Source organism: Palaemon carinicauda, chromosome 14, assembly GCF_036898095.1.
Source record: "Palaemon carinicauda isolate YSFRI2023 chromosome 14, ASM3689809v2, whole genome shotgun sequence".
NCBI classification, from domain to species: Eukaryota; Metazoa; Arthropoda; class Malacostraca; order Decapoda; family Palaemonidae; genus Palaemon; species Palaemon carinicauda.
Genome location: NC_090738.1, coordinates 123,803,635 through 123,826,074, shown reverse-complemented (window position 1 = coordinate 123,826,074; position 22,440 = coordinate 123,803,635). Strand labels below are relative to the sequence as shown.

Sequence of the window (22,440 nt, the reverse complement as noted above, 5' to 3'; positions counted from 1 at the left end):
TATAATACAATTTATCCACTTTTTTCCAGTTATCTCTACATTAAGGGGTTGCTTGCCTTCCATCAAAGGCATCCTCTTCCACCAAACCTCTTCTTTCCATATCATCCTTTACCTTATCTTATCACCTAATTTTCTGCCTTCCCATCGATCTTCTCTCCACTAAAAGGTTCCTTCCATGTCCTCCCCACTCCCATTTTTTCATTTTACTCTGTGTCCACTTCACATCTGTATTCCACAACTCCAAATCATTGGCCCCACTACCCTTTGTGCTTCTCCCAGCTCCTCTCCTTCATTTGCAGCATTCAATAGTTGTTCAAAATACTCTCTCTATCATCTCTTTATGTCTTCAACCCTATGCAATATATTAATATCTCTATCCGTGATACAATTAAACAACACTCATAGATAAATTTTATTATGAAAAATATAGAAAACAGAATTCTTTACATTTACAAAAGCCATTGTAACTTATGTACTATAGCGAGATAAAAATAAGGGTTTAGGCAAGGGGGTCAATTGCACTTTCATCTGGGATATAACTATCTGTCTCGTCAGTCATTACAATAAAATTACATTGTTCTATATCTGTTGTAGCAGTATTATCATTTAAAAACTGTCTATCTTCAAATGGCTCAAGTGTAATTAAATCAAAACCACTTTCAGTTTTTACTGAAGACATTTTCACATTACTAGTACTTTCTTCATCGGAAATCTGGGAGATGATTTCTTCACTAGGAGTATCAGACAAAAAGTCATCCTCCTCTTCAGCTGGGGACAACATGGGAATTGGGTCTTTGTTTTCTTTCCTTTGCATTTCTTCTTGTAGATCTGGTTCATGGTTACAAAACTCATTCCCACATTTGCACGCAAACGACGTCTCTCTGGAATGAGTTTTCATGTGGTCGCTGAAAACTTCAGTTGTTGGAAATCTTTTGACACATAGGGTACATGTGAAAGGGTTACCGATACGGCAGAGTTTAGGATGTATACTTTGTGCTTTTCCTTTGACTAATCTTCCACATGCAGCACATTTACATGTAGATTCTTCATGAATTTCCCACGACTTTTCATTAAAGATTTCTGCACAAATTTTGCAGGTATAGGGAACGTTCTCGGAATGCCCAAGTAAATGTTGCCAAAAAAATCTTTTATTTGTCCACACACTGAAACAAAGTCTGCATTCATATTTTCTGCTTTTTGCACCAGTATATTTTAAATTATGATTATTGTCTGAATCTGTAACTGTTTCTGAATACTCTTCATTACTTATAACCATTTCAATACCAATGTCCGGGACTCCACTGGTATTTACTATATTTCTACATGTAAAATGGTTTTGTTTTTCTTTATTTCCCTCTCCTACTCTCCCATTTGACACATCAAGAGTTTTTAGTGCATCACGCAAGAAATTCCTCTTTTTACCAGGAATGGAATCTTTTGATAATAAGGAGCCTACAGTTTTGGAGCCTACCATAATAGCACTGACTGACACTAATTCTTCATTTGTTTTTTCTAATTCCTCTTTTAATTTTTTTGAGATTATCTCCTCTAAATCATCTGCCCCATAATTCATAAATCTAACAGTATTTGAAGCCGAAGTTATTGGAACATTCCTCTGATCATTCATGACCTTTTGTGGGCTTGAGTGGGAATGAATTTTCATGTGGTCATCTCTCTTTTCTTTGTTATGAAACATTTCAAAACATATCTCACATTGGACATGTGCATGGTCTTCCACTTGCTCAATGTGCTCAACCTGGCTTTCACGAGAACTACTAGTCAGGGAGCAACGCAAATACACACTGTGCTTTCGCAAGTGATTTCCCAATTGTTTCTTTGTATCAAACCCCATGTAACACATAAAGCATAAATGTAAGTCATCTGCACTTTCAAATATTTTTGGCTGATCATCCTTTCCCTGTGAGCCATGATGACCACTGGTACACTTACAAGACATCTTAGTGACATGTTGACAGATGTGATTATACAGGATACTTTTCGATGTGAAAATCCTGGCACATATCTTGCACTGGAAAGTTTTCCCTTCGCGGTGAGCCTGCATATGACGTGTGAAGAAGTGAAAGGTACGAAAACGCTTGCGGCATATGTTACACCAATAGTACTTGTCATCAGAGTCTTTACCTCTGGACAATATACAGCTTCTTGGTGTTATGTTGAAATAGCTACTTTCTGAAACAACGCAATTTATGTGAATTTTCATGTGGAGGTAAAGAGTGGATACGTCCTCAAAGGAAATGTCACACAAAGCACATACATAGTGCTCCATATCTGAAACAAAAAAATTTATTAGGAATTATTTTCATAACCTAATACATTCAAACTATTTGGTATTATTAATAGAAAACTAATATATTCAATACTGTATAAAAATTGCGAAAATGAATTTGTCTCATAGCAAACCATTTATTTCTAGCATTGCTTTAGCGGTGTCAGAAATTGTTCCCAGAGTAAATGTGCGGTAAAAGAGTTAGGTCTAAGCTGTCAATCTGGTTCACTAGCTGTTTATATGCTTACACGCACTTGGTTTCCAAATGTTTTTGGAATTTGTCACGGATTACCTTTTTACCTCTGCCAAGGAAGTTGGAGAAGTTATATTTTCGCCCGATGTTTGTCTGTTTGTGAACAACTTCCTGGTCAAAATTTTATTCATTGAGTAGTGAAATATTCAGGATTTAATCGTTATGTTCAGATGTGGAAGTAATTCAATTTTGAAAGTCCCAGGTCAAGGTCGAGCAAAAGGTCAACCAAATTACTCGAGAAATAAACTGCTGTGGCGGAAGTATACTCTACTGAGTACTCCTCTACAGTAGTTCATACTTTGTTCATAGACCACCCATCAATCATACGGAACCTAAATTGCATTCAAGATGATCCTCATCATGCCAGTTCAAACACCTGAAAGAAGCTGAAAAGCTAAGAGTGATAGTAAGCACATGTATACATTGTCAGGCCAGAATACATCACTGTCATTTGCATTAAATTCTCCAGCTATGTCAGGATCTGGGAAAAGTTAGTCTCACACACAAAAGAAGAAGCAAATTATTATTTTCCATATGGAAGATTTTATGCAAAGCCCATGTCTATCTGAAAAACTGTGGAAAGTTCTGTAGGCAAGAATCTCTATGGAGGGTCTCAGTAAAAGACCAACTGTAATACTGTATAAGTCTTGTATTACTCAAGAAAAACATTGTTTGGTGACAAAATGGCTTCACAGAATATTAAAAATTTCAAGAAAAATTCTTCTATGACCTCTGTCAAGCAAATAACCTTCAAAACTAAGATTCTTAACATTCCCTTCTGGAACAAAATTCTCTTGCTTTCTCACCCAGTTATATAGAAAAGAAATATGGCTGGCAAAGAGAGCACAAGGAAAGAAATTGGATGAGGTAGAGATGAAAATGCTCATTGATATGTGCAATAATAAAAATGGACAGGATAAAAAATGTTATTTTTATTAATAAAATAAATTTTTGAATATACTTACCCGGTGATCATATAAGCTGTCAGCTCTGCTGCCCGACAGAAAAACCTAAGGACAAAATACGCCAGCGATCGCTATACAGGTGGGGGTGTACATCAACAGCGCCATCTGTCGAGCAGGTACTCAAGTACTCCATGTAAACACAGAACCAATTTTCTACTCGGTCCACTGGGCCTCTATTGGGGAGGAAGGGAGGGTCCTTTAATATATGATCACCGGGTAAGTATATTCAAAAATTTATTTTATTAATAAAAATAACATTTTTCAATATTAAACTTAGCCGGTGATCATATAAGCTGATTCACACCCAGGGGGGTGGGTAGAGACCAGCATTACATGTTTACATTATTATGAGCTAAGTATTTTGTATTTCATTTTAGCAGTTATTCAAAATAACAAACATAAAATAAATAAGTACCTGGTAAGGAAGTCGACTTGAACAATTACTCTGCCTTTTTAAGTACGTCTTCCTTACTGAGCCTCGCGATCCTCATAGGATGCTGAGCGACTCCTAGGAGCTGAAGTATCAAGGGTTGCAACCCATACTAAAGGACCTCATCAAAACCTCTAATCTAGGCGCTTCTCAAGAAAAGAATTTGACCACCCGCCAAATCAACCAGGATGCGAAAGGCTTCTTAGCCTTCCGGACAACCCAAAAACAACAATAAAAAACATTTCAAGAGAAAGATTAAAAAAGGTTATGGAATTAGGGGAATGTAGTGGTTGAGCCCTCACCCACTACTGCACTCGCTGCTACGAATGGTCCCAGGGTGTAGCAGTTCTCGTAAAGAGACTGGACATCTTTAAGATAAAAAGACGCGAACACTGACTTGCTTCTCCAATAGGTTGCGTCCATTATACTCTGCAGAGATCTGTTTTGTTTGAAGGCCACTGAAGTTGCGACAGCTCTAACTTCATGTGTCCTTACCTTCAGCAAAGCATGGTCTTCCTCATTCAGATGGGAATGAGCTTCTCGTATCAACAGTCTGATATAATAGGAAACTGCATTCTTCGACATAGGTAAAGCAGGTTTCTTAATAGCACACCATAAAGCTTCTGACTGTCCTCGTAAAGGTTTAGTTCGTCTTAAATAGAACTTAAGAGCTCTAACAGGGCATAAGACTCTTTCTAGTTCATTTCCAACCAAATTAGAAAGGCTTGGAATATCGAACGATTTCGGCCAAGGACGAGAAGGTAGTTCGTTTTTGGCTAGAAAACCAAGCTGCAAAGAACATGTACCCGTTTCAGATGAAAATCCGATGTTCCTGCTGAAGGCGTGTATCTCACTGACTCTTTTAGCTGTTGCTAAGCAGACGAGGAAAAGAGTCTTTAAAGTGAGATCTTTAAAGGAGGCTGATTGTAACGGCTCGAACCTTTCTGACATAAGGAATCTTAGTACCACGTCTAAATTCCAACCTGGTGTGGCCAAACGACGCTCCTTCGAGGTCTCAAAAGACTTAAGGAGGTCCTGTAGATCTTTGTTGTTGGAAAGATCTAAGCCTCTGTGACGGAAGACTGCTGCCAACATGCTTCTGTAACCCTTGATCGTGGGAGCTGAAAGAGATCTTTCCTTCCTCAGGTATAAAAGGAAGTCAGCTATTTGAGTTACAGAGGTACTGGTTGAGGATACTGATACCGACTTGCACCAGTTTCGGAAGACTTCCCACTTCGACTGGTAGACTCTAAGAGTGGATGTCCTCCTTGCTCTAGCAATCGCCCTGGCTGCCTCCTTCGAAAAGCCTCTAGCTCTCGAGAGTCTTTCGATAGTCTGAAGGCAGTCAGACGAAGAGCGTGGAGGCTTGGGTGTACCTTCTTTACGTGTGGCTGACGTAGAAGGTCCACTCTTAGAGGAAGAGTTCTGGGAACGTCCACCAGCCATTGCAGTACCTCAGTGAACCATTCTCTCGCGGGCCAGAGGGGAGCAACCAACGTCAACCTTGTCCCTTCGTGAGAGGCGAACTTCTGCAGTACCTTGTTGACAATCTTGAACGGGGGGAATGCATAAAGGTCTAGATGGGACCAATCCAGTAGAAAAGCATCTATATGAACTGCTGCTGGGTCCGGGATTGGCGAGCAATAATTTGGGAGCCTCTTGGTCATCGAGGTTGCAAAGAGATCTATGGTAGGTTGGCCCCATGTGGCCCAAAGTCTCTTGCATACATTCTTGTGAAGGGTCCATTCTGTTGGGATGATTTGACCCTTCCGACTGAGGCGGTCCGCCATGACATTCATGTTGCCTTGAATGAACCTCGTTACTAGAGACAGGTTTAGATCTCTTGACCAGGTGAGGAGGTCCCTTGCGATCTCGTACAACGTCATAGAATGGGTCCCTCTTTGCTTGGAGATGTACGCCAAGGCCGTGGTTTTGTCGGAGTTCACCTCCACCACCTTGCCTAGAAGAAGGGACTTGAAGCTTTTCAAGGCCAGATGAACTGCCAGTAGCTCCTTGCAGTTGATATGTAACGTTCTTTGCTCCGAGTTCCAAGTGCCCGAGCATTCCCGACCGTCTAATGTCGCACCCCAGCCCGTGTCCGATGCGTCCGAGAAGAGAACGTGGTTGGGGGTCTGAACAGCCAGGGGCAGACCCTCTCTGAGGTTGATGTTGTCCTTCCACCAAGTCAGTGATGACTTCATCTTCTCGGAAATAGGGATCGAGACCGCTTCTAGCGTCTTGTCCTTTCTCCAGTGAACAGCTAGGTGAAATTGAAGGGGACGGAGGTGCAGTCTCCCTAACGCAATGAACTGGTCCAGTGATGAAAGCGTCCCTATCAGACTCATCCACTGTCTGACTGAACATCGGTCCTTCATTAGCATGTTCTGGATGCATCCTTGGGCTTGACTTATTCTGGGGGCCGACGGAAAAGCCCGAAAAGCTTGACTGTGAATCTCCATCCCTAGGTACACTATAGTTTGGGATGGGACCAGTTGGGACTTTTCCATATTGACCAGGAGACCCAATTCCTTGGTCAGATCTAGAGTCCACTTTAGATTCTCCAGACAGCGACGACTGGATGAAGCTCTTAGAAGCCAGTCGTCCAAATAGAGGGAGGCTCTGATGTCTGCTAAATGCAGGAATTTGGCAATATTCCTCATCAGTTTCGTAAAGACAAGAGGCGCCGTGCTTAGGCCAAAGCACAGGGCTTGAAATTGGTAGACAACCTTCCCGTAAACGAACCTTAGAAAAGGTTGGGAATCTGGGTGGATGGGGACGTGAAAGTAAGCGTCCTTGAGGTCTAAAGAGACCATCCAGTCTTCCTTCCTGACCGCTGCTAGAACAGACTTTGTCGTCTCCATGGCGAACGTCTGCTTTGTGACAAAGACATTCAGAGCACTGACGTCTAGCACCGGTCTCCACCCTCCTGTCTTCTTTACCACTAAGAAGAGACGGTTGTAGAAGCCCGGGGATTGATGGTCCCGGACTTTGACTACCGCTCCCTTTTCTAGTAAGAGAGACACCTCTTGCTTCAAAGCTAGTCTCTTGTCCTCCTCTCTGTACCTGGGAGAGAGGTCGATGGGAGTCGTTGCTAGAGGGGGCTTGCGCAAGAATGTGATCTTGTACCCCTCTCTGAGCAACTTCACAGATTGTGCATCTGCGCCCCTGTTCTCCCAGGACTGCCAGTAGTTCTTGAGTCTGGCTCCCACTGCTGTCTGAAGAAGGTGGCAGTCAGACTCTGCCTCTAAAGGACTTGGTACCTTTCTTCTTACTCCCACGTTTCCCTTCGGCACGAGCACCTCCTCTGCTGGGGGCTCTGCCACGAAAGGGCGGAATAAATCTTGACGCTGGAGTATCCATCCTGGGTCTAGACACGGTAGGCAAAGGGGTGGCTTTGCGTGCAGAAGACGCAACCAGGTCATGCATGTCTTTTTGAATCAAGGAGGCAGCAATCTCCTTGATCAACTCCTCTGGGAAAAGGCACTTCGAGAGAGGAGCAAACATAAGCTCCGATTTCTGACATTGTGTTACTCCAGCTGACAAGAAGGAGCAAAGGTTTTCCCGTTTCTTGAGGACCCCGGAAACGAACGAAGCCGCAAGCTCACTGGAACCGTCCCGTATGGCCTTGTCCATGCAGGACATAATGAGCATGGAAGTTTCCTTGTCAGAAGGGGAGGTCTTCCTGCTCAACGCTCCCAAACACCAATCCAAAAAGTTAAACACTTCGAAAGCTCTGAACACTCCTTTCATCAGATGGTCTAAATCTGAAGGAGTCCAACAAATCTTGGAGCGTCTCATGGCCAGCCTGCGGGGAGAGTCTACTAGACTTGAGAAGTCGCCCTGGGCAGAGGCAGGAACTCCCAAGCCGAGAACTTCTCCCGTGGCATACCAGACGCTCAATCTGGAAGCGAGTTTCGCAGGGGGAAACAAGAATGCTGTCTTCCCAAGGTGCTTTTTGGACTGCATCCAATCTCCCAACACTCTTAAAGCTCACTTGGACGAGCGGGCGAGGACGAGCTTCGTAAAGGCAGGCGCGGATGACTGCGTGCCTAAAGCGAACTCAGATGGAGGAGAGCGTGGGGCTGCAGAAACAAACTGATCAGGATACATATCCTTGAACAGTGCAAGAACTTTCCTAAAGTCCAAGGAGGGAGGCGTGGTCTTGGGTTCGTCAATGTCCGTGTGCGGGTCGTCAAGGTGTGCAGCGTCGTCATCATCAGAGAGTCCATCGTCTGAATGTTGAGGAGGAAGCACAAGGAGTAGGAATTGGCTGGTCAGCTGAGTCCGGCAGCACGGGTGCATGCGTGACTGCACTGGACGCAACGTCATGGAACTGTTGGCCAGTCTGTGAGCTGGCAACAACCATAGCTGCGCGGGGGCGCAAAGCGTCTACTCCTGACTGTCTAGTCTGCTGTGGGCGAGTAGTGGTAACCACAGTGGGTTGCGGAGGTTGACGCACCGCGTCAAAACAAAACAACTTAGGTTGTTGTTGTTGTAACTCGCGAACGTCAACGGAGGGTTCCGTACGTCGGAGAACGTCAACATGCGGCTGGCAGGGTACAGTGCGCATGGGTGGCGGGATTCTCACAGCTGGAGTGCGGGAGAAGGTAGCCTCAGCGTCAACTGGACGCACAACCGTGGTTGGTTGTAGGCTAACGGGTGCAGCATCAACCTTCTCCGCACGAAAGTCCTGCATTAAAGATGTTAACTGTGTCTGCATGGTCTGCAGCAAAGCCCACTTAGGGTCTACAGGAGCAGGTGCGGCAACAGACGGTGTTACTGCCTGTTGCGGTACCGCTTTGCCTCTCTTAGGAGGTGTGCAGTCATCGGAAGACTGCAGCGAGTCCGAACTGACCCAGTGGCTACAACTGGGCCGTTGGACTTGCGCGGAAGGGACCTTGCGTTTGAGAGGTCGTGAGACCTTGGTCCATTGTTTCTTCCGAGAAACATCTTCCGCAGACGAGGAATAAATGGGCTCTCTCGTCTTCTTGTGGGTGGGGCGATCTTGGCAAGATACGTCCGAAACCACGGAGGGAACGTCTGTCCGCTGATTAAAGCCTGTCGAACCCTTTGGTCGTACGACATTGCTTCTCCCCTGGGCTTGGGAGCTTGCAAGAGGTCCCGGACTGGGAGGACGACAGGCACGAACAGACGCACCCTCAAGCGCAACACTAACACTTTCCACAACACTACCACTCACTTTGTCACTACCCACTGCACTCTTACCCTTCAACTCCTTGACGTCTGCCATGAGTTGGTTACGGTCACTCGCCAATGACTCGACTCTCTCACCCAGAGCCTGGATGGCACGCATCATATCTGCCATCGAAGGTTGTTGAGTGCTAGAAGGGGGATCAGGAGCAACCACTACAGGGGAAGGAATAGGTTGTGGGGCATGGGGAGAGGAAAAATCAACGGAGCGAGATGAACTTCTCCTGACTCTATCTCTCTCTAGCCTACGTGAATATTTCAGGAATTCGAGAAAATCGAATTCCGAAAGCCCAACGCATTCCTCACATCGATCTTCCAATTGACAGGTTTTACCCCGACAATTGGAACAAATGGTGTGCGGATCGATAGAGGCCTTCGGAAGACGCCTTGAACAGTCCCTAGCACTACACTTTCTGTATTTAGGGACTTGAGAAGGGTCAGCCATCTTGAATTAGTCAAAGGGGAATTCAAAATCTATCCAAGTCGTCAACAAATAATCCAAAATTCAATCAAAGAATGCAAGGAAGTATTGAAGATAACCTCTGCAAAGCGAAAGCTAATAACTAGAAATGTGTACTTCACCAAAATCTGTGAAAACCAATCCAGTAAGCAACAGCGTATTTAGTAGGTCTTGCCGGTGGCACGACAGAGAGAAAATTGATTCTGTGTTTACATGGAGTACTTGAGTACCTGCTCGACAGATGGCGCTGTTGATGTACACCCCCACCTGTATAGCGATCGCTGGCGTATTTTGTCCTTAGGTTTTTCTGTCGAGCAGCAGAGCTGACAGCTTATATGATCACCGGCTAAGTATAATATTGAAAAATGAGAGATTAAGAGGAACTACTGTACAGTAGTCATAAAACAATATTAATAATTTTATTAATTAGCATGATATCCTTAGAGAAGCTAGACTATAGCAATAAGTTCAGAAATTGCTATATAAAGCTGCAGCTTAACAGGTCCTAAGCAGATGTGATTCAACAAGACAGTTATCTGGTTCCTGTTTTAAAAGATATCAAAGAAAATCTTCTTGAAAGCTAAGATGCCCACAACATATCGAAAGGAGGAAAGTTAGCCGCCTTCTCCAGATGTTATCATCTTTTCAGATGCTTACATAAGAGGTTGGGTAGCAAACTCTCTTAAAACAGCAAGAGTTCTATTGCTGTAAGAAAGGAACAACAACAAGGTTTTGAGGAATTCCAAAAGGCTCTTTGTAAAGCATTTGATGGTAGAATCATTGAGATCAAATAAGATAACCAAGAGTGCATATAAGTGGCACCAATGACACAAAGTAAAAAGATAAATACGCGTACAGACAGTCTCGCTATTTGATTTGTTTACTACCAGTCACAAGGAACTACAATAATTGTACTGTCCAGCTATAATAGTTTATACACCCTAGACAGTGTAGCCTCTTTGTGTATTCCTGGGACAATGCAGAGGTGTATTCTTTCCCACTACTGTATTTTTCATTATTTCATAGATAATTCCATGACAGGAGTTGGTCTACATGGATCTCAAGATGACTTTCAGACTAACTGATAGACATGCCAAGACAAAATACCGATTGGACAAAAATTCTGCTTCAGGGACACTTTAGCAGGTTTCAACAGTGTATATTTGCTGGACATTCACATATGAATGTCCAAAGGCATCTTATGAGAGAATGTTTGGGAAAATACAGCCAAAATATTCAGCAAGCCACATAGGGTTCTATATTACTGTGCTGTACAACTAAACAGGCATAATGTAAGAAGTATAGATCTAGTTTGTACCAGTCCCCCTTATAGCATATACTGTAATTTTGTTTCTTCAAGAATCTGTCGGGAATATCAAACGATAGAAGTCCGTTCTACCAGATATTTCAAATTAAGAAAGCAGACCTTTATTTTGGGAACTTGCCTTTTGGTATTCTTTGGTCTACCATCCAAAGAACTCGCCGAAGAGAGGCCGAGGTGATGAGTTTCGTTAATCAGAAGTTGGGATCGTGCCGACTTTTCGACCTCAAAGACAAGCCTGAGGGAGAACGATCACTCTTGGATCTCCTCTTCCTCCCTTGGGCAGGCAGGAGAAATGCTAACACTATGCCTGTCTCTTCTTGGGGTTGTGCACGTTCAACCATAAATGATACGAGTCCAAAACCTGTCTGCTCGGAGGCAAGGTTCTCTCGAGTACTCAGAATATCGAAGTAGTATATGTCTTCTACTCTCGTATAGGAGACTGTCATAAAACACTATTGAAGAACAAGCGCACTCTCAGAAGAGTTGGCACTCAGGTGAGGGAGCAGATATAACTGCTCACATGTTGCTCACCAACACATGGATCCTGTGAGACGATGCTTCTCAAAATTGGAGAGCGTTCTCTTCCCAGAGGTTTAAAGTATCCCCATTCAAGGAATTAAGTTGGCATCGATGCCAGGAACAACTGTCCTATAGTTAAAGACAAATATGTTTTTATTAAGTTGATTCACACTCTTACTGAAACAAAATATATGCAAAAAACTTCAGCAAAACAGCCAAAATCATGATGGAGGCTCTGAGCTCTGTCAGACCCAGACCACTAGTGGATATAGGGTGGCGGCTGCCAGAACCTCAATAATTCTTCAGTGGTCATTACCATCTTTTGCCAGAATCATACCCCTACTAACGGACAAAGGTTTGTATTCAGTAGGAACATTTATAAATTAGGGATACTGTATATAGCCCAGTGCTGGTGCCTGTGAAGCTATTTAGCTTCCAATTGCAACTTTGGAGCGCAAAACGAATACTGTAAGCCGACACATGAATGCAAGACAACCGAGTGCCATAAATTCAAAATAGGGTTATTACAATCATTTTATAAAAAAAACGATCTCTTTCTTTCTCTTATATTTGTTGACTCTGTAACAGTAAGTTTCATGCAAAATATTTTCTTTTTCTTTAGACAATGTTATCTTCACTATATTGGGGGTTCTGTGAAATTAAATAAATCAAAGGGGCTTTTCTTGTAAGAAATATTTAAAACAAAATTGTAAACAGGATAACTTTAATGATAGTAACAAAATGATTGTAATAGCCAAACAATAAACACACAGTATGCATACACACAGTTTTTGAGTAAATTTTTACTTTTCCTAAATGGAAAGTTTTTAACAATGATGACTGAATAATTGTAATAAGCAAACAGCAGTTAAGAGAGAGAGAGAGAGAGAGAGAGAGAGAGAGAGAGAGAGAGAGAGAGAGAGAGAGAGAGAGAGAGAGAGAGAGAGAGAGAGAGAGAGAGAGAGAGTGTGTGTGTGTGTGTGTGTGTTTTACAAGGATTTTGGATGTCTCAAAGATGTTTTCGTCCATCTATGGAGACTCCATTTGCTCTTTAGTAGAGCAATTTAATAGAGCGATTTAAAGTTCTTATGATCTTGTCTGACTTATTCTTGAACTCGTTTACCGTGTTACTGTTTACTATACTGTATCCGCTGGAAGTCTATTCCAAGTACAGTACTTTGCTATTTTGTATGTAAAGAAATTGACTCATTTATTGGGGTTGTATCTTTTCAATTCCAATTTGTGTCCGTTACCTCTGGACTGATTAGTGATAAGCGTGAATAGATTGTTGTAATCTACATTTGTTATTCCTTTAAGAATTTTGAATCCCTCTAGTAACTGTTCACTTAGTCGTCCAGTTTTTAGATCAAATAAGTTCAAACGTTCCATCCTCTGTCTACAGTATATCCAAATTGCCTTAGTGTTGGAACTAGTTTGGTGGCCCTAGCTTGTACTGCTTCCAGTCTATCTATATCCTTCTGAATACTTAGCCCAGAATTGGACTCCGTATTCTAGATGGGGTCTTCCTAGTGATGTGTACAGCTGTAGTAGTACAGTGTCTTTATTTCTGTATTTGAATTGTCTCTTTATGTAGTCTATTAGTTTCTGTGCTTTCTTTTCAGTTTTTATGCTTTGTTTGGTGAACTTTAAATCCTTGCTGATAATAACACTGACATCTTCCTGGTCCACACTATTTCATTACCCAGCAGTGAGTAATCTGAATGTGGGTTACTATATGAGCATGACTTTACATTTCTCACAGTTTAAAGGCATTTGCCATTTTCTGGACCATTCTCCTAGCTTCATTAGGTCTTCTCTTAAGGCTTCTATGTCTTGTGAGTTCGCAGCATTTATGCCCAATTTAGTATCGTCGGCAAATTTGGCTATTCTACTAGTTAATCCTAAATCTATGTCGTTAATGTAGATCAGAAATAGCAATGGTCCAGGGACGGATCCTTGAGGTACTCCGCTTGTAACAGCTGCCCCCTCTGAAGCTTCTCCATTGATTACAACTCTCTATTTTCTGTTTGTTAACCAATCTTCGATCCATTCAGCTGGCTCGTCAATGATGCCTAGTGCTTTAATTTTGACCATTAATTTTATATGATGAACTTTGTCAAAAGCCTTTTGAAAGTCTATGTATATAATGTCTATTACCCTGCTTTTGTCATAAATGCTAAACATGTGGAAAAATTCCAAAAGATTTCTCACATGATCTCTTTTGTCTAAAACAATGTTGGCTGTCTATCAGAAGATTGTTTTCTCTATATGTTCTACTATTGAATCTACTATAATCAATTCAGAAATTTTGCAAGGCACTGAAGTTCTTTCTTAAAAGACTTTTCTGCAAACACTATTATTTTTTTCAGTTGAGCAAAAGTCATAAACTTATGTAATTCCTTAAGGGATATGAGTAGTTATATTAAAATAACTCCCAATACCTAAAAATTTGACATTTCTATATGGGCAAATTTTGTCACAATTCTGGACTTGACCTCGTAAGTATTTTGCTAGACATTAAGGTAATAAATTTACATTTTACAGCAAAATTGGTCCCTTCTTTTAATGATTGTACTCTGTCATCGCTTTGTCTTTTATTGCAAGGGACTGAGAAATCTTCAATGGAGTACTGTACACTGTATATATCTGAAAAAGGTTAAAACTGACACGGCATATAGATAAGCAATACTGTAAATATTGGACAAAAACTTTATATTGTATATGTATTTTACACATCTGACTTTCCTGAAATATGAACTCTGGATAAAACATGGCAAAAAAAAAAAAAAAATCTAAAAACAATTTGTAATTTTCCTAGCTATACAAACTCAAGTCATTTAAATAGGTTACATCTAGTTCCGTTTTCTACGACCAGACAATAATAAAAGAAAAAGAGCTCTGTTGCATTATGATTGGTTTTTCATAGACACTACACTGCAGGGCTTGTGTTATGTGTGGCTATCGGTAGGCTTCATTCGATTCTGGTCAGACTTGTCGGGTGCTTGAGGCGGGACCTTTGCTTACTTGACTCAGGTTTGTATAGCAAAGAAAAATACAAATCTCTTTAAAAATTTGTAGTTTATTCCTATGTGGATACAAACTTTTGACCGAGTCACTTAAATGGGAGTCTTCCTTAATCAGGTGAAGTCTCCGTTAAGAGCTATTCACTATATGAGTTACAAGTACACGTAGATATGAGCTAAAGTCAAAAGTGGATATGTAAAGATAGTCCAAAAGGCTCATTAAGAGGTAGGGCTGTAGTGTCCAATACTTTACATCCACTACAAGACAGAGATGAAGCCATGTGAAAATCAAGCATTAAACAAAATCAAGACTTGGCAAATCGGACATCATCTTAGACACCGCCTTTAGTAAGAGGAGGTCCTTTACTGAGCCTTCAATGATTGAGCTGTTAGAGGGGGAAGATAGTCTATGAATGAGACTCGATATCCTAAATGCAATGCTTTCGTGGTCAAGGGATTGGTCTCGAAGAGCTGCTTCCTGCTTGACCAGTGGTCCAGCCAGAAAAAGGCCTGAATGGCAGACATACTGTAGCTGCTACCTCCATATTCTGCATTTCAGGATCTAGGAAAATGGAGGGGAGGTTAGGTAACTTGGCGCTAGGGACACTGGGTACCAGGTTATCACATTGACAATGGTAGGGGGTGGACTCAGATGGGCATCAGAGTGGACATAAAATCTCCTCTGGTGTGAAAGGGAGGCGACTTAGAAGCTGAGACTTGAGCGTTGAATAAGTCTAGCGTGTCTAAAGTCTGATTCGTGAGCGGCAGGGCAAATCTGTTTCGGGCTTTCAGATTGAAGGAATGATGTGTCTATAACGCACCGCCTATTAGCGATCTGCATGCAAGAGGGTTCATTTAGATCACCCAAGCGATGGATTAGGTTCATGATCTTGATGAAATGTGATGTTTCTGAACCAGACATCGGACCTTCGTAGAGGCTACATAAGATAAGCTGGTGCCTGCGCATGCAGTGAGGTTTTCCAGAGTCATTAATAGTGATGATATCCTGATCATGAAATGGTTCCACTTTGGGGATACCTGGTGGTTCTACCTTGTTAGACTCATAAGAATTAATTTTTCTTTGAATGTCCTTCCTTTCTCTAACAGCATTCAGTGAATAGAGAGAAGAGGAGGTGGAGAGAGAACGGGAGTGAGTCATGCTCACTCCTAGTATACGAGTTTCTACCTCTAGCAGCTTGCGAGGGAATGACAGGGAGTTCTCTTCCCGAACTCATTCATATAACCAAAAGTTGTTGGGTTATGAGAACAAGAATGTTGGGAACTGTAAACCGAATTTACCTAATATTGAGCTAAAGCTGACAATGGAACACAACCATGAGGGGTTCCATTCGTATGCAAGCTTGGGTCATGGCAGCACGATCAGAACGTGCATTAATAGGTGACATAGAATAATAGCCATCACGAGTAGGAGGAGGAGGAGGAGGCGGAGGAAACAGTCTCGACCCTTCGGTTCTTTGTACTTTGTACGGGAATGGGAGACTTTCAATGCCTTGATTGAGATATCTCCAAAAGTGAATAGTTAACTCTGGATAAGATTAACCATATAGGGGTCACCATTCAATACACTAGTTGGAGGTGAGGGAGATTTATGCATTTCTGAATAATCAGGGACCAAGGGTGCTGGGACTGGATCCGGCTCAGGGAGCGCAGTGCCCATAGTCAAGGGATCTGTCATAAGCATCGACTCAGGAACACAAGGCACAAGATCAACATTAGGTGATAATTCATATAAAAACCACTATCATCAATAAATTATCATTATGGCCGTTGTCCTCCGTAACAGGAGCCTCAAAAGGCTCAAGACACAAAGGAGCAGGAATAGGGATACTTTTTTGATACAGAAAAGAGCTTATGCACCTTACAATTACTGGAAGAAGACGAGGAAGGAGAACAATCTCTCTTAGCTTGTTTCTTGTATCGAAAAAGAAATATTGTTTGTCCAGGCATTAGCCATTGTTAAGTACGAACGTAGCACAGATAATGATAAGCACACTTGAAGACAATGATAAGGAAAAGACACAGAGCACTATACACTACAAGTGGAGATCCAGTGTGGGTTATGTAAGTCGTGATCATAGAGAGAAGAGGGGAGACCTCTTGTCTCAACGGCGACCAGAAGATGAATGGAGCCTACCGGCAGCCACCATAACACTGTCCAGCAGTGGAGTTAATAAAGTAACCAATCATGGTGGAACAGAGCCCTTTTTCTTTTATTATTGTCTGGTTGTAGAAAACAGAACTATGAGTAACATATTTAAATGACTCAAAAGTTTGTATCTGCATAGGAATAAACACCTCTTACCTTTCTTTTCCATTAGTCTTCGTTTTTCTCCTACACCTCTTCCCCTTTTGCCACGAAGGACAGCATTACCATTCCCTTGTTCCGTTGGTATGATGCAAGCTGCATAGTTCTGTGATGCTCTTGATTTTGCATCCTGTGATAATCTTAGCTCTTGTTGCTTTTGTTTTTCCTTCAATCTATTTCTTGCAACCTGTTGCCTTATATGAGAAGGCCTATTCAGGTGACCTTCTAGTTGTTCCTTTGTTCCTTTTTCCGCATCTGGTTGCTTAGCTTGAGACAGTCTTTTCAGAAGCTCTTGTTGCTTTCGTTTTTCCGTTAATCTTTTTCTTGCAACCTGTTGCCTCATACGAGAAAGCCTATTTAGGCGATCTTCCAGTGGTTCCTTTGCTCTCCTTTCTGCGCTTTTTTGCCTATTTTGAGAAAGCCTTTTCATACGCATTTCCTGGCTTTCATTAGCACGTTTCTGTCGCATTTGTAAACGTTTCCTTCGCAGTTTTGCTCTCGCTGACAGACTACTCTTTCGTGGCATGATAGTTGGTCATGAATGTCTAAATAAAATGAAAAACTGAAGTGATATTTCTGAAAAAAAAAAAAAAAAAACTTTGTTAACCCTACACATACATTAAACCCCTATTCATGGCATATTTTTTAACTAACTAGCTGGCTTTTGAAGCCCATCAACAGGTCATAAGATAGATTTTGCAATAAAATATTAGCATAAACTTGGGGTATGGAAAGAAAGTGAAGTACAGTAATTTCATATATAGCCAGCCCTCCTTATCCACATTTTCTTTCTTCGCATTTCGCAACACAGAGAACCATATAACTTATTAAATAAAAAATCACTTATTCTTGGGTTCGTGAGAAGTACTCTCGCGGCACAACTATTTCAAACAGCCCGCATTTCTTTGCACAAGGCTCGCTTTGCGCCAGTTCCCTCTCTACCCAGCACAACATATTAACTCATGCTGACTCGGCCTCACTCTTATATTGTCTCTCCTCTTGTATGAATCTCCTGCTTCAGTCATTTTTGAGCAGAATCATGTTTTCATGTAAAAAAGTGATGTACAGTATTTGTATACAGTAGTTCTATATTTACTGGGTAATGTACTGTAGATGTGATTCCCTACAGTACAGCGCAAGAGACAACGCATCAGGAGTTGCATCATGTTTCAAGATCACATAGAACTTCGTAAGAAAATGGTTAGTGGTCTTGTATAAAATATGCACACTTAGTTAATTCTAAATACAGTATCATTGTATACATATTGTACTGTACAGTATTAAAGTACAGTAATGTATAGTATTGTTTATTAACTATATTGTACAGTACTGTACGTGAATTACTACTGTGCTCCACAATATGTAAATGTAGGCTACACATGCAGTGAGTTGTCAAACAGTGCGAGTCGTCCGAAGGAAAACAGTTAACTGTACCGTTGTGAGCTGTAGTGATAGTACTGTACATATAGTACAGTAATATACACTACAGTGTCAGTGGGTGTTATATTAGATAGGAACAAGAGTGTTTTGTTATAAGTGTCCCGATGACTACTGCAGTGTTACATACTGTACTGTACTGTACCGTAACCTTACCGTGTCTAGTACATAGTGTACACAATATGTGCATATGTACTGTACACTTACTGAAATGTCTTCATTCAATTACACAATACTTATTGTATACCGTGATGGAAATCAAGTAAAATCAATTCTATGCATTACTTAGAGTGTTAGTCAACCGTGAGTAGGCAATGGGCAGGGAGTTGTTAGAGTTAGGAGTTATCCCACCATAGGGCAGCAAGTATTTATGGATTCTTGTACTTCGCGCTTTTCTCTGCTACCTAACCGTCGTGAATAAGGAGGGCTGCCTGTAAGATACTCTATTCTTTAGCACTACAGATAGGTTCATATTATTTACAATAAATATAACAGTAAAAGGTATAAGTGGATTTATGAAAGTAAAATTTAGCTTGCCAATTAGGTAAAATACTAAAAATGTTTTCCTAATTATACAAAACCAGAGTTATTTATTTGGGTCAGCTGTGGCGAAGCTGTGTGGCAACCAGATTGAAGATTTTTTGTGTCTGGCAACATGCTTTGTATAGTTGTGCCATGGACCCACCGGCCCTTTGGTGAGCTGATGCTAGCATGTGCGTTCTCACTCTGTCTTTTGGTCGGGACTTGTGGCTAGTAATAAATTTAAATGGCTCGGGTTTATACAGATATAAACCCTCATCATTTATTGGTCAGTCTTCTTTAGGAGGGAAGAAGCAGCTAGTGACAAATAAGGCATCTCTCTCTCATCTTTGACCCGTAAAGATTATGGGTGGTTCTGATAAGAGGCAAGGGGGCATGACGTTCTAGCCTCCTGTGACATTAAGTTAAGCTCTGATAAGAGCTGAGGGGCATAACGTTCTAATGTGACGAAGTTAAGTGACTGAGTCATGGCCCAACAACGGGTTATACTATAGTAAGAACATTCAATATTTGATTTAAGGATATACTGTATAATACAATCATAACCCACAGAGGGGTGCATACCTGCATGAGTATCCATCATCCCTATGATCCACAAAAGTGTAATTTAATCTTCTGGATTTTTCCCCAGAACTAAGACCTAGTTTTCTATCATGTTTGGAACTCCCAATACTTTCAAATGAGTTGAACTGTACGGCTTTGGCATTCCTCAACAATTACAGATTTACTGATGAAGAATACTGCAGCTGAGTTGCTACTAAGAAGGTATTCCATTCACTGTAATGATTTTTTACTTACAATTAAGAATTTGATTTACAATAATTGACTACAGCATTGGGATAGTTTAGTTGAAAATAAGATAGGAAATAATGAATGTTATATCCCCTTGGAGGTATAACATGATGACCCACAAGTGGGAGATTACTCTTTGTTGTCTCTGCATTGATCTCACTCGGTTGACACACAAATTTCTGCTAATTGGCCAACACCAACTACATTGCGACAATTCTTTGGTACCCTTGACAGTGAGGCATTTGTTGATTAAATGCCCCACTTATAGCACAGAAAGAAATAGATATTTTTTTGAGGCTCTAGGTGAGGATGACAGGTTCATCCTTGCCAAGGTTCTTGGACATAATGTGTTGTACCATGCTTGCAGTGCCTTTAGATTTATTTCAGAAGCAGGTCTTCTGAAAGCTATTTAACTTTTATAATGAGATCTTAGCTTTTATGGTTTTTAATGAATATTCTTTCATTCTTTATTTATAATAGACGATACCGGCGTCAATGACTGATGTCAGGATGCCAAAAAACTTCACATCAATCAATCCTCAACAATTATCTAAACCATAATGCTGTCCTTGGCAAGAGACACAGTATGAGGATCATGATTGCCCAATAATAATTCCCTTTAAAAAACGATTCAGTAGTTACTAATAAATACCTACTATTAACATGTGTTCTGGAACAAGACTATTTATGTCGACCTGACTGAATCACACTGACCCGAAGACTGGAGACGGCAAGTTTAGTGTCATTTCATTTATGTTGGCAATTCACATAAATTTTACACGTGAAATTAAAAAAGAACAGTGAAATAATGCCTCAAAGGTCCAATTCTGTCTTAATTTTTAGGGAAGACCAACACATTTTCTACTGCAAAGCTTCTGTAAAGATTGCTAAGACAAAAAAAAGAAAAAAAGGTGTCAATCATAAGGTAAGGAATTAGTTGTGATTTACTTTTTCATAAAGTAAGAATTTATTTGTGATTTACTTTTAATTTGTGACCTGGGAAGGGGGCATCCGGTTAGCGGTTGTGACTTGGGAAGGGGAGTCGAGGGAGCTTGACCCCTAGCTAGCGGTTGTCACCTGGGAAGGGGGTCAAGCCCCCGGCTTGGGCCTGTTATCAGCCACTTACATGAACCATATATTTTTCCGAACTGGTTATCTTGTGCTTATTTTGCATTTCTGACCATTATTATTGCAACTAATCCCTCTTATGACACTTCCCCACCCCCCAAAAAATCTGGTTTCCCACTGTTGTACCCTATAATTGTCTTTATATAAGGGAGTCCAAAAACTCTTGAACGGGTGGTTTGCCGGAGCCTTTGCATATAAGCGGCCAGTTCCTCACGCGTTCATTAAAAATGGACATCAACTAACGTAACCTTTATCCCCTAACCTAACCTATAAGCCATGTCCTTACCTACTTTTACCTAACGACGGGGGAGGGGGGGGCTAATGCTCTCCCTACACTGCCGTATTCTAAGTTAAACATAATTGTAATACAGTAAAACTTTACCAACATAATACATACATACAGGTGGCCGCTATCATACATACACCCCTACAACTTATTTTCTTACGAATTATGTGACATGCTTCATAGCATTGTATTTAAGACCAACAAATAATATTTTTCCCCCAGAGAAAATCAATTTGACAGTAATAAAGTTAGTTTTTTTTTAATGGAAAGTCAAAACAACATTTTTACGAGATACGGTATACTTACTTATTTCAGTAAGTATCGCACTTCTTTCCAAAATAAAAAATTTGTTTTTCAGGTCAAACTTCAGAAACTTTCTATCAAAGACAATAAAGGGAAGACCGGAAAACTAGGTTGAATTTCGTAAGCATTAGCTTGATTTAATAGGGCGCGTTGGCAATAGATGGAGCTAGTACATTGTGTGTCTGTCGTGTGCTGCTATTATTATTATTATTATTATTATTAGCTATGCTACAACCCTAGTTGGAAAAGGAGGATGCCATAAGCCCAAGTGCTCCAACAGGGAAAAATAGCCCAGTGAGGCAAGGAAGTAAATAAATAAACTGCCAGAAGAGTACTAAACAATTACAATGCATTATTTTAAGAACAGTAACAACATTAAAACATTTTCAGGTAAACGCTTTAAAAAAATAACTGGAAGAGAAATAGTTTAAAATAGTGTGCCAGAGTGTACCTTCAAGCAAGAGAACTCTAACTCAAGACAGTATAATCTAGTCTAAAAGCAGAACGAGTAGCCAGTGTTTTGTCTATAACACTTAATCATTATTATTATTATTATTATTATTATTATTATTATTATTATTATTATTATTATTATTATTATTATTATTACTTGCTAAGCTATAACCCTAGTTGGAAATGCAGGATGCTATAAGCCCACTGGCTCCAAAAGGGAAAATAGCCCATTAGGGAAAGGAAACAAGGAAAAATAAAATATTTTAAGAAGATTGACATTAAAATATCTCATATATAAACTATAACAACTTAGAAAAAAAGGGAAGATAAATAAGATAAAATAGTGTGCCCGAATGTATCCTCAAGCAAGAGAACTCTAACCCAAAGCCTTAATCTAGGCTTAAACTACTACGAGGTTATCTTATTTTACTAATGTAGGCCTACTCTACAGAGAGAAAAAACACTGAATACCGAAGAAAAGCAAAGCAGATTTTTACTTGTTTTACTTGTTTTGGGTTTAAATCCAACCCTCCACTGAAGTCGAGTGAACTACTTCTCGGGCGGGTCCATATCAATCATCTAACGAAACATTTTCATTATAACTTATACAATTCCTTAATTGTAGCATCTTCCAAATCATATGATCTTGTGAAAAGTAATGTCTTAGTTTCTTCTTAAATTCAATTGCTCCCTGTAGGTCCTT

At 40.7% G+C, this 22,440-nt stretch overlaps 1 protein-coding gene across 1 annotated transcript in view; it reads right to left on the bottom strand.

The window, feature by feature from the left end:
• Nucleotides 1–21,400, bottom strand: part of LOC137652982 (zinc finger protein Xfin-like) — a 67,958-nt gene extending 46,558 nt beyond the window's left edge. The window contains exons 1-3 of the mRNA XM_068386373.1: nucleotides 21,288–21,400; nucleotides 16,796–17,374; nucleotides 503–2,289 (exon numbers count right to left, since the gene is read on the bottom strand). Coding sequence (XP_068242474.1) covers nucleotides 503–2,289; nucleotides 16,796–17,324 — 2,316 coding nt within the window. The 5' untranslated portion in view covers nucleotides 17,325–17,374; nucleotides 21,288–21,400. The remainder of the gene's footprint in view (nucleotides 1–502; nucleotides 2,290–16,795; nucleotides 17,375–21,287) is intronic.
• Nucleotides 21,401–22,440: the final 1,040 nt, after the last annotated feature.